General features: G+C 32.4%; 1 protein-coding gene and 1 pseudogene across 1 annotated transcript; both read left to right on the plus strand.

Moving 5' to 3' along the window:
* Positions 1-1,378: 1,378 nt before the first annotated feature.
* On the plus strand, positions 1,379-4,408 carry LOC107929764 (ankyrin repeat domain-containing protein 2B). Its single transcript, XM_016861272.2, has 9 exons — positions 1,379-1,542; positions 1,644-1,699; positions 2,067-2,250; positions 2,597-2,809; positions 2,926-3,074; positions 3,210-3,378; positions 3,461-3,553; positions 3,875-4,014; positions 4,103-4,408. The coding sequence occupies exons 3-9, from the start codon at positions 2,188-2,190 to the stop codon at positions 4,200-4,202; spliced, it is 927 nt and encodes a 308-aa protein (XP_016716761.2). The 5' UTR covers positions 1,379-1,542; positions 1,644-1,699; positions 2,067-2,187; the 3' UTR covers positions 4,203-4,408.
* Positions 4,409-5,117: 709 nt separating this feature from the next.
* Positions 5,118-7,724, plus strand: LOC121210805 (UDP-rhamnose/UDP-galactose transporter 1-like; annotated as a pseudogene).
* The last annotated feature ends 4,469 nt before the right edge of the window (positions 7,725-12,193 follow it).

Below are 12,193 nucleotides of genomic sequence, written 5' to 3' on the forward strand. Positions count from 1 at the left end.
TGTATTCCTTGAGTTCCTGGTATTGAAAATTCAAAGCTGCAACTTGTTTTTGGGCTGATTAGATGTCATTTCTTGTTTAGGGTTTGATTTTATGGGGCACCCAAAAGTTCCAAATTATAAACATTTTGTTGGATGAAAATGATTTTTTTTTATTTTCATAAATGGAACATCTAAGAAATTTTTTTTTATAGAATATGATTTTTTAAATAATTTTTTATATTGATAAGTTAAAATATTGATACAAAATTTGTGTTTACATGCTAATATGACTAATATTTTCTATTGACATATATTGAGAAAATTTTGACAGATTAGCTGGATTGATTTTTACCTTTTAACAAATTTAAAATTAATATTAACCATATCCTTTTTCAAAAAAATAAATCATACGCATTTCTTTTTGTAAAATTTAATTTATTTTCTGTGTTTTTTTTAAAGAAAATAAACATAATAAGCTAATTACATCATAATTCTTTGGGCAAAGATGCCACTAATTTGATCAATAGAAGAAAGTGTAAGCATTTTTGTTGGGATGTCCGCAAATAACTTCAGGCCAAAGTTTGTATTAAAGTTCATTTTGGCTAGGCAGTCAGCAATTTTATTAATGTCTCTTGGGATATCCGCAAATAGCTTCAGGCCAAAGTTTGTTTTTAAGTTTGAATCGTATGCATTTTAAATACCTATACAATTATATATAAAAGGAAGTCTATAATATAAAAAAATAAGAAAAAATGAGAATTATTATCTTAGATTTTTTGGCATTTTCATTTTTCGTATTATTTCGTCCAAATTTACTTGATAGATATTTTTAAAGTTTTTATGTGAAACGGTCATAAAGAAAAGCGAAATTGAAAAAGAAAAACTAAATTACACAATATGTAAATGTTTAGAGTTAATTTTTTTGTAAAAATAAGATTAAATTGATATAATATATAAATGTTCAGGATTAAAGTTACTATTATGCCAAGCTTAAAAGTTGTCTTGACATCTTTGGTCAATCATTTAACAACTTATGACAAAAAAAAATAGAATAGTTTAGTGATTACAAGTGTAACTTATCCCAAAAAATTAATATTTTATTTTAGGATAAATTATACCAATTCACCCTAAATTTTATTTAAAATTAAATTTTAATCGCCTAACTTTCTAAAATTACATAATAATTATTAATATTATCAAATTATTATATTTTTATCTCTCCGCTATTAACTTCCGTTTAAAGGAGTTATACCCCAATTCAAAGAGTTAATAGTTAATTTGGTCCATAAATTATAGTTAAAATTTTTTTTGATATTTAAAAAAAAATTATTTAGGTAAAATCGGTGAAGTTTAAGCTTTTTTTTTATTAAAAAAAGTCAAACAAAGTAAAGTATATTATGAATTTATGATGCAGAAGAGTAAGAAGGAGGTGGCTCACCTCCAATTTCCAATTTTTGTGTTAATTGCATTCAGAGTTCACTCTTAAAAGGCAATGGTGCTTTGCCTCTGCCTTAGGCTTTAGCCTCCTCTCCTCTCTTACTGTGTTTCACTTTACTTGTCCGAGTGAGTTTTCTGATTCTCTATTCCTCATTTTATGTTACATTTTTCCCCAGAGACACAAACTAATACACTTTCGTCTCTCTTCATTCTTTTTTCCTTTCCAGTACCAATTTCTTCTTTCAAATGGCTTCCAATTTGCAACACGATTCCACTTCTTCCAGTGAGCTTTCTTCCTTTCTTTTGGTTGGATTTGAATTTGTTCGGAGATCAATACGAGCTCCATTTCCTTATTTCTTAATCGGCTATTAGATGAATTTACTCTTTCAGCTCATTCTAATTATTCCCTTTTAGCACTGAGTTTATCTGGTTTTGAATTAAAAAAAAAAAGAAAGATATAATCTTTCATAGTTAATCTCAGTGCTGCCTTTTAATTATATTGTACCTTCCAAGTGCTAAGTTTAGGCCTTGTATTGTAATGTACCTCAGTACTATTTTCGTTTAATGTTGATGAAACCCCAAATCGCATGGTTTGGCAGTTTGTAAATTGATATGTAGGTTGTTCTTTATGTTTCTCTTGTCTTTGTTAGATGAGAAATCGGCTTTGACAACGGACACCAAAGGTCTGAAATCAGAAACATCCACCATTGACAGCAAAACTTCGAAACCAGAAGCTTCCCAACCAGCTCAGGCTGGAGCCTCCCTTCCAATATGGGACCTGGGTTTGTCCCCCCCAATCCGTTTGATTTCTCAGCCATGAGTGGCCTTCTTGAGGTAAGTTTCTCTATTTTTAATTTTATTATTCTCTGGATGGATTACTCTGAATTGTTTCTTCAAATGAAAATGAAGTTGTAATTAAATTTAATGGAAAAGTTTAGTTTTTAGTATCAAGTCTAGATTATTACGTCCGGAGTTCATTTTCAGGTCTTTTTACTTTTTTGTCCATTCATCTCTGGTGGGTTCTGCAGTTTATTCTTCTTGTGATTCATTTGGTTTGATTTTAATCTCATTTTTCATTTTTGCACAATTCGGTTTCCGTAACAGCTTGTCTTTAAGTCTCAAGTCTGAACAAATTTTAATTTTATGTGTTGTGGATCTTGACCATCTTGGTCTATTTTAGGATCCAAGCATTAAGACACTAGCTGAGCAGATAGCAAAAGATCCTTCATATAACCAAATGGCAGAGCAGCTCACTATGATGTTTCAAGGGGCATCAGCCGAAGAGAGTTTGCCTGAGTTTGAACCACAGCAGTACTATTCGACCATGCAACAGGTTATGCAGAATCCCCAGTTTATGACCATGGCTGAACGCCTTGGTAATGCATTAATGCAGGTGCATGTGATCTCAGTTGCCCATTTAAGCGGACTCACGGTTCTTTTAGTCTTTTACCCTTCTATCACATTAAATGAACTCGCTTCTGGCAGATGAAGTTTTAGTTTTGTCTTCAGGATCCTGCTACGTCTAGCATGCTTGAAAGTTTGTCCAATCCTCAGCAAAAAGACCAGATTGAGGAAAGAATGGCACGTATCAAAGAGGATCCATCATTGAAACATATTCTAGAAGAAATAGAGACAGGTGGTCCCGCAGCCATGATGAGGTGGGTGATCAAATTACTAGTAGCATCATAGTATTATAGTGTTGTGGGCACAACAGTTTCTTCTTTAGAACGTATGTAGATGTCCGCATTTAGCTATTTTTCACTAAATTAATAACAGAAAGGCTTCTGGATTAGGTACTGGAATCATAAAGAAGTTCTCCAGAAGTTGGGTGAAGCAATGGGTCTTGCAGATTCAGGAGATGCAGCCATTTCTGTTGGTAAGGCTGCAGCCGATGAAGATGATGAAGTAGGGAATGAGGATGAGTCAATTGTACATCATTGTGCTAGTGTTGGTGATGTTGAGGTAGGACAGAGTGAATTTTTGTACATGTATTTTTCGCCTTTGATAGATAATCTAAAAAGTCTCGACTGTATTTGTGGTTTAGGGTCTGAAAACTGCACTAGCCTCTGGTGCTGACAAGGATGAAGAAGATGCAGAGGGGAGGACGGCATTACATTTTGCATGTGGTTATGGCGAGGTATGATAATTTTATAATTGAAATCTGGGTAGTCCCTACTGCTGCATTGCCTGACTAATGAAGTAGTTTTGTCTATCGAGGACAAACTTGTGTGGAAAATCTGATGGGTTTAATAACTGATTGTTACAAGTATTCAATACTAGTCTCAAATGCCGGTGGACACCTCTAGTCTAGTAGTTTAGGAGAGTTTGTAGGAGATTGGGTTATTGGGCTAGTTTTAGGTTATGTTTCTTAGAAAAGATTTCAGGCAAAGGGATAGATTCCATGTCATGTTTTTTACCCGGGGGTAAAGCTAATACACTAGTGATTTTATTATTGTAGATGAAATGTGCACAAATCCTAGTTGAAGCTGGAGCAAGAGTGGATGCTTTGGACAAGAATAAGAATACTGCACTTCATTATGCAGCTGGTTATGGAAGGAAAGACTGTGTGGCCCTTCTACTGGAGAACGGGGCTGCTGTGTAAGTAAACAAACTCGTTGGGTAACCATTGATATGTATATTGACTTGTTTATGTAATTTATTTATTTTATTTTATTTTTTATGTCAGCACACTCCAAAACATGGATGGCAAGACCCCCATTGAAGTAGCCAAGCTGAACAATCAGCATGAGGTAGTAAAGTTGTTGGAGAAAGATGCGTTTTTGTGAGTTGGGAGGGGGCATTGCGCCCATGAATTAAATTGTACCTCGAGGAAAAGGGAATGGGATGAAGGTAAAGTGGTGAACTCAAAACAATAAATAAATAAAATATACTGAATACAGTTATATGAACGAAAGATCTGTAGATGAAGACTGGTAGACAACAACAATGTTTATTGTGTTTTGTTAATCACAGTTTCATCACTTAAATTCTAGAATTATTGTATAATGCTTAATTGATAAATTAATCTAATTGTAATTTGTTGGGCTTAATGCCAAAAAAGTTCGGCTTAAAAGCAATGTTTTGGAAATTAGATTGGTGGTCTAATCAGTCAAAATGTATCGGTCGTTTGTAAATAATTTATGTAAATATAAGATGAAAATGTGACCAAAAAAGAGATAAGATATCAACAATAAATGTGACAAACAAATTATAATAGTCATTTTGACCATACATAAATGGTCTACATTTATCTTGTCACGGTTGATTATTTAAGGAGTATATTTATCTTCTAGATAGATGATGATAAGATTAATATAGATTAAACAAAGTTTACTTGTGCTTCATGCAAAGAAAAGACATTTCATGTGCGACGTATACATATACCTACAGAATTTATAGTTGACAAAATGTTGTCGTTGAAGGAAGCTATATAAGTGATGAGATAAATTTAAATAAAAGAGGAAATTCAAAGGAAAGAACAAAAAAGGTGTGAGAGAAAAAAGAAAAGGGAGGTGGGGGGGAGGCCAAGAAGCTACCATCTGCCAAACTGGAGTAAAATAGGATCCACACTCTTCACACCGGTTTCTTACTTTCTATTTTTATTTTTCACAAATTTAAAAAGAGATTAGGGCAATTGACATTTTCCAAATACTTTAACAATCGATGATCTACTACTCACCATGTCATTCGTTCTTGTTCAAAGAGAATTAAATCGTAAATATATAAATTTATGTAACTATTAATAAAAAAAGAAAATTGGAACATAATTCGGATCCAACTACTGTATATAAAGTCGTGATCGTTCAAAATTTACATGTTTCAGATTTTCTCGTATATCTTGCTCTGAGCTGCCTCTGCGTGCGGGGGCAGGATCGGAGATTGTTTGGTCGGCGAAGTTTCAGATCTGTCTTTGTAGTCCAATCGACTGGTAATATTCGATTTGGATTGCGACAATGGAGGCAGAGAAGAAACATTCATCAGCCGTTTCTAATGTGGGAGCTTGGGCAATGAACGTTATTAGCTCCGTCGGGTTAATCATGGTCAACAAGCAACTCATGTCCCCTACCGGTCATGCCTTCGCTTTTGGTCTGTTTCCTTTATTTCCTTCTTTTTCGGTTTCTTTCTCAAATGTTACGTCGTTATCGTGATTGAATTTCTCGAAATTTTGATTAGCCGAATTCCTGTTGGGTTCCGATGCGTAAATAAATGAAATTCTGGGGGAAATGGCAAACCGTTTGGGCACATTCCCTTTCTCGATTGAGTTGGCGCCAATCTACCACCATGTTTTTGCTTTCTTTCTATTTAAACTTCTTTCTCTAGCTTTCAGCAATTGCGTATATGCTGGATGAAAGACTTTTATCCTTCCGATTTTGCTTTTTCTTTGGCTTTATCAAGCAAGAAAACAATTCCTCTTCAATTCATATCAAGTTTTAGATAATTTATACGTAACCATGCATTTCATAATCCAAAACCAATTCCAAATCTTCAAATTCATGTTCCCTTCTGTTTTTGCGTGTATATATATACACACAAATCAACTGCTGGAGCTGAACCACCTGTAAATTTACTTCATCACTCCATTCGTCTATTGACTCTCCTGGTCGTTTCGCCTCGAACCCTCCTTTCCTTGATTCATGGCATGGCCATGATAGATACACACAATTTTCAACAATCCTAGTCTATGCTTCTGCTTGTAATCTTCTTTACTTCTATCCCTTAACTTCAAAAATTTTTTATGGGATGATGAGTTGAGATGACTATTGATCTTCCAGAATCTTAATAATATCTTTGTATTCAATCTGAAAGCTCAGATTAGCCTAAGACAATGAAATTATTATATATTTCCATCCAATTTATCAAATCTGAGAAAGGCGCTACCTTTTTCTTTGCTAATATTGTAATTTTTAACATTTCGTTGTAGTTTTGCCCATCTGGACTGGTCTTGCCATGTTTTAGCCTCTGTAAATCTAAAAATGTCCTGCTTTTACAGCGACAACATTAACTGGGTTCCACTTTTGTACAACTGCCTTAATCGGTTTGGTGTCAAATGCCACTGGTTACACAACAAAAAAGAATGTTCCTTTGTGGGAGCTTCTTTGGTTCTCGGTTGTTGCCAATACTTCAATTACCGCGATGAACTTGAGCCTCATGTTGAATTCAGTTGGATTTTATCAGGTAAAATGACTCTTTACTGAACATAACAGGAGAAAGATAGTACTAACTTTCATTCCTATTTACTTGATAAAGTTCAAGTTCTTATCTGGGTATCATCATTATGATTTAGATTTTAAAGCTAATCCTCCATGTTTATCATTGTAATACAGATTTCAAAGCTAAGTATGATTCCTGTTGTTTGCTTTCTGGAATGGCTCCTCAATGGTAAACATTACTCGAGTAAAGTCAAGATGGCAGTGGTGGTGGTGGTGGTGATTGGTGTAGGTGTTTGTACAGTTACTGATGTAAAAATTAATTCGCATGGATTTCTTTGTGCCTGTGTAGCTGTCCTATCTACCTCCTTACAACAAATTGTAAGCATTTCTCATTCTACCATTCTTTTGTTTGCTTGAAGGCATCTCTCCTTTACCCTTTGATCATCATTTAATACTCAATGTATGCTTCTGTTTGTATTGATTAACAATGTTTGTGGAATAGTCAATTGGGTCCTTACAGAAGAAGTACTCAATAGGATCTTTTGAACTGCTTAGCCAAACAGCTCCAATCCAAGCTTATCTCTTTTGTTGCTTGGTCCATTCGTTGATTACTTCCTCACTGGCAAGTTACTAGCAAGTTATAAGATCTCCACAGCTGCATTTGTAAGTATTCCTTGTTCTTAAAACAAAGTTGACGATTTTTATGAGGAGAAATCTGACATGAGTATGAAATGGGGGGGGGGGAATGTGCAGTTTTTCATAGTACTGTCATGTCCTTAGCTGTTTTCTGCAACATAAGCCAGTACCTGTGCATTGGACGATTCTCGGCGGTGTCTTTCCAAGTGCTAGGACACATGAAAACAGTATGCGTGTTGATATTAGGATGGATGCTGTTTGACTCAGAGCTGACATTGAAAAACATACTAGGGATGAGCATAGCTGTGAATGGATGATAATATATAGTTGGGCAGTTGAGGGAGATAAGCCAATGCACTACCGAAAAGATGCTACATCAGATGTAAAGCTACTGATAAAGCAAGTGGACGGCTCATCACTACTCAAGGACGTTGAGCTTGGCAAATCTCAAGGATAGTTGTTGCCCAAAATCTTAGGGATTTTTGTTTTTCCAATAACTGGCTAACCACTTCTTCTTCAAAATCTTCAATTTTTCTCTTTATTCATTTTTTTCCTCCTTTTATTTCTTGATATTTCGTTGTAGTTTAAGTTATAATGGAAAATGATTTTTCCTCCTCTCTCTCTCTCCCCCTCCCCCCCTCTCCGTCCCTCCCTCCCTCCCTCCCTCCCTCCCTCTCTCTCTCTCAAGGAAAATTTGTCATTCTCTTTACTTTAAATAAATATTTTAAAAACTGAAATCGGAGGTCTCAAGAAAAAAAGTTAAATTCTGCTATTAATCTTATACTTAATGAAAATTATAGGTGTAGTCCCTATACTTTAATTTGATCAATTTTAGTTTTTATATTTTTTAACTTGGTCAATTTTAGTCCCTGTGCTTCTCAAATTTAAAATTTTAGCCTTGATCCAATATAACTGTTAAATCTATTTGGTTAAATTTAATTATTAATCTTATACTAACATAGTTGTAATTTAGTCCATAATCTTCATTGATTATTTTAAGTTCTTAAACTTTTTGAATTTTAAAATTTTAATACGACTCAAATGACAATTATTATCCACTAACTGAATTTTAGTGGATAATATATAAAAATAACAAACTTTAATTAAAATCCAATTAATGGAATTAAATTCATTAATGGAAATTTAAGTTTCGGTAAATGTTTATTTTTATGGAAATTATTTAGTAAAATGTAAAAGGCTTAAATGTCTTTAGGCATATACACACCCATTATTTGAATAAAAAATTTATAATTTTTGAATAAAAAATTCAAGTAGTGATATAAAGTAATATAGACGTGCAAAGGAGACCATAATTGATGCACACATTTTAGATTATTTATATTCAGTTGGGATATTCGTTTAATAGGAAGATTCATTACTTGGAAGAACTTAAGACTTATCTAGTTAGATCTTAATTAAAATGTAAATACCTAGTAATTTGTATGTTACCAAGATGATTAATGTAAATCCTAACAGATAAGAATGCATAAAATTTAAATATCTTAGAACTTTCATATTATAGATAGTCATTAATCTCAATTATTGATGTAATTCAATCTATATCGTTGGATTTGGGAGAGCTCAACTATAAATAGAGTCCGCCTCATTCATTTGTAATTACTTCATTCTTTCATTCTGAGTAATAGAATACTTTATAGCATTTACTCAAACACTTGGTGTGCTATTATTTTCTTGTGACTTTTCTATTCTATTCGAGTTCATTGTCTTTTGAATTGCCATTTTTTTTTATTTTAGTCGCTTAAGGTTGTACAGTTTGCCAGACTTAAATTCTAACCCCGTGACACTAGATAGTAATAAGCCTTTTTATACCATGTATTTCCCAAACGATATTTTGATATATTATCCGATGAAACCGTATCTCTATTTAATAGAAATTCTCTTGTCTTTTCATTAAAATAATTTTTTAATAGGTTTTTTTTAATAATTATATCTCTTAAATTAATATAACAGTTCAAGTAACGTTTTTAAATGGACATAATAAATATTAATTGAGTAGTTATAATTTTTTGTTAAAAAATAACTCTTCATAGTTAAGAGATATAATTCATTATCATGAATAGCCATAATTATTAATTAATAACCAAAAGTTATAAATTTATATTGCTTAAACCCTTTTATTTTTATTTAACGAAATACTATAAATATTTTAAAAATATTTCAACATCTCAACTTAGGGTCAGTTTAGCATTGCTTCTCAAAACACTTTTAAGTAAAAATTAAAATTTTCTACTTTGCTTTTGACAAATTTTTTTTATTATCTCAAAAGCACTTTTAAAAAACTCAAAAGCATTTTATTTAGTAATAATTTATCAAATGTTTTTTATATCAAAATTGCTTTGAGAGACAATGTTAAATTGACCTTAGTCTTATGAGATGAATGGAAGTTGAGATTAGGGTAATTTAACCATTTAGTCCTTGATGCTTTATTAGATTGCATTGTGGCCATTAAACCACCTTCCCAAACTGGGTTGTTGATCATCATAGATCTCATTAAAATTTATGTATCTTGCTAATGACGCATACCGAAATGACGAGGAGGTAAGCGATGGTAGTTTCTAATCTCTAAAGAATTCAAGTGCTTATTTTGTTTGAAGTAAAGAAAAACTAATATTAATGAGCATATCAAATTGGTGAAGAGGTAAGCGATGGTAATTCTAGATCTCTAAAGAATTAATTTATTTACCTTGAGTAAATATAAATACTTATAAGAAGGCACATCAGATATCAACATGGTGCCAACTTATCTGTGCAGAAGAAATGAACAAATTGCCAAATGCACAACTTGTTCCCATTAGTGTTTCTTCCTTTAGAGATATCGTGCCATTAGCTCATTGGTTAAGGCGTGGTGCTAATAACGAAGGTCGCAGGTTCGAGACTGCATGGCCATTTGTTATTTTGCTATAAATATATTTTATTTTAAAAAGAAAAGACTTAACTTTATAGGATAGAATATACCATTGATTATTTAATCACCTGAAAAAAAATATGTAACAAATATCTATTAAAAATTAATTGATTTTTTGTTATAAGGTAAAGTAAAATATTTATTGTATAGGTTTTTGGGTCAAATATTTTATGACCAATTTTTTATTGATTTATATCAATAAAAAAAAAGACCACAATTAATAAATAATTGTATATAATGATAATTTAATAATTTCACAATTAATTTAGTGTCATTACCGGATATCAACCATAAAACCTTAAACAATAATCTAGTGAGATAAATAAATGTAAAATTATATGAAAGAAAATTAAAATTCACAATTGAATGATACTTAATAGCCCATTTCAAGAAATCAAACATATCAGGACCAAAATTGGAGTCGAAAAGAAAATTATTTAATAATATTCATCTGATATAATAGGAAAGGCGTATAAATTTGATAAAAATATCGATCATGTTTAATTATAGAAAGGACCAAATTGCATAAAATACAAAAGGTTGAATTCTAGTAGCTAGAAGGATTAAATAGCTATGAATTCAAAATTTGAGGTCCTTATAAGGAAATAGACTATAAGAGAAGTTAGTAGATATTTATGATGATTCCTCCATGGAAATTTAACAAAAGAAAAGGACTAAATTGGAAATGGAAAATAAAAGATGAATAAAAATTAATAACAAAATATCATCTTTTCATCATCTTTCCCCAAATTATTTTTCATGGAAACCCATAGCTAAAGAGGAAAGGAGTCAAGCAAGCTAAAATTGGCTTAATTGGGTAAGCATTCTTGTCCCATTTTTAGTAATTTTTATATTTCTTAGATCGTAGTAACCCTAATCTACCTATTTGGTGATTAATTTGTAAATTATCAAAGTATAAAAGTTTTCCATGGATGTATGCTGAAATTTTGAAATTTTATGGTAGAAAATGAAAGGTTGTTGCTAGATAAACAACTTTTGTAAAGAGAATTTTGATGAAATTGTGATTTAGGGACTAAATTGTAAAGATGTAAAATATGGAAAATTCTGAATTTTATGAATTACGTGGTTGTAAATGTTATATAAAAAATCCAGTTAGACTGGAAAAGAATTAAATTGCATGAATTTTATTTTTCGAGCCTAGAGACGAAATCGCATTATTAAAAGTATAGGGGTAAAATGGTAATTTTTCGGTAGGATGTGAATGGATGAAATGAATGTGAATTTATTAAAATGAGTTAAATTTAATCATAAGATCCAGATAGACTATTCGATGGATGAGGAAACAAAAGTAAGATTAGTACCTACGAACACGAACAATTATCGAGGTAAGTTCGTAACTAAATTATATATAATATGTTTGATGAATTTGTATATGTAATTGTATAATGTTTTGTAGAAATCAGCACATATCCATAATACCGATAAAATAAGTCTCGTTTGAATAAATGAAATTTGATGGATACATGATTTCCTGTATTAGTTGTGGCCCTCCATATGTTGCGGACACACCATAGATCTTACGAGCATCCGTTATAAGCCCTCTTGAGCTTCCTGTTACATAGTTCCTGCAAGCATCCCGATCGGTATTGACCCTACATCCCGATCATATTTTATAAAAATTTTACCATATAAGATGGGTACCCAGTTTTGAGGTCGCAGTTCCATTATGCCAAGTACAATCCACGAGCGGGTCATGCCATACTTATAGTTGGCAAGATTTGGGACTCGCATTATCTAAGGGCAAACCTAATATCTACCTTGGTTAAGCGATGGTGGTCAGAGACCCATACCTTCATTATGCCGTGCGGGGAATACCCGATCACATTGGAGGATGTCGCTATGTAACTTAGGTTACGAGTTGATGGTGATGTAGTCATGGGTTGAAGCAAAGTGTTAGAACCTTCAATAGATGCCACTGATTACTTGGATGGTCCCTTGGTGATGAGGAACGAAACTTCATGTACTTGACATTGGCATGTTGTGAGCAAATTTCAAGGCGTTATTGAGCACCGCCACTGAGCACAAGGTGATGTGAGTTGCTTGA

The sequence above is a fragment of the Gossypium hirsutum genome, chromosome A12 (assembly GCF_007990345.1).
Source record: "Gossypium hirsutum isolate 1008001.06 chromosome A12, Gossypium_hirsutum_v2.1, whole genome shotgun sequence".
Taxonomy (NCBI): Eukaryota; Viridiplantae; Streptophyta; class Magnoliopsida; order Malvales; family Malvaceae; genus Gossypium; species Gossypium hirsutum.

Excerpts from the sequence above, each read along its gene's own strand:
- LOC107929764 (XM_016861272.2), top strand. The coding sequence starts at position 2,188 with ATGGGACCTGGGTTTGTCCCCCCCAATCCGTTTGATTTCTCAGCCATG. Across the intron at positions 2,810-2,925 it reads TTGGTAATGCATTAATGCAG|GATCCTGCTACGTCTAGCAT; the intron begins GTGCATGTGATC and ends TTTTGTCTTCAG. Across the intron at positions 4,015-4,102 it reads CTGGAGAACGGGGCTGCTGT|CACACTCCAAAACATGGATG; the intron begins GTAAGTAAACAA and ends TTTTTATGTCAG.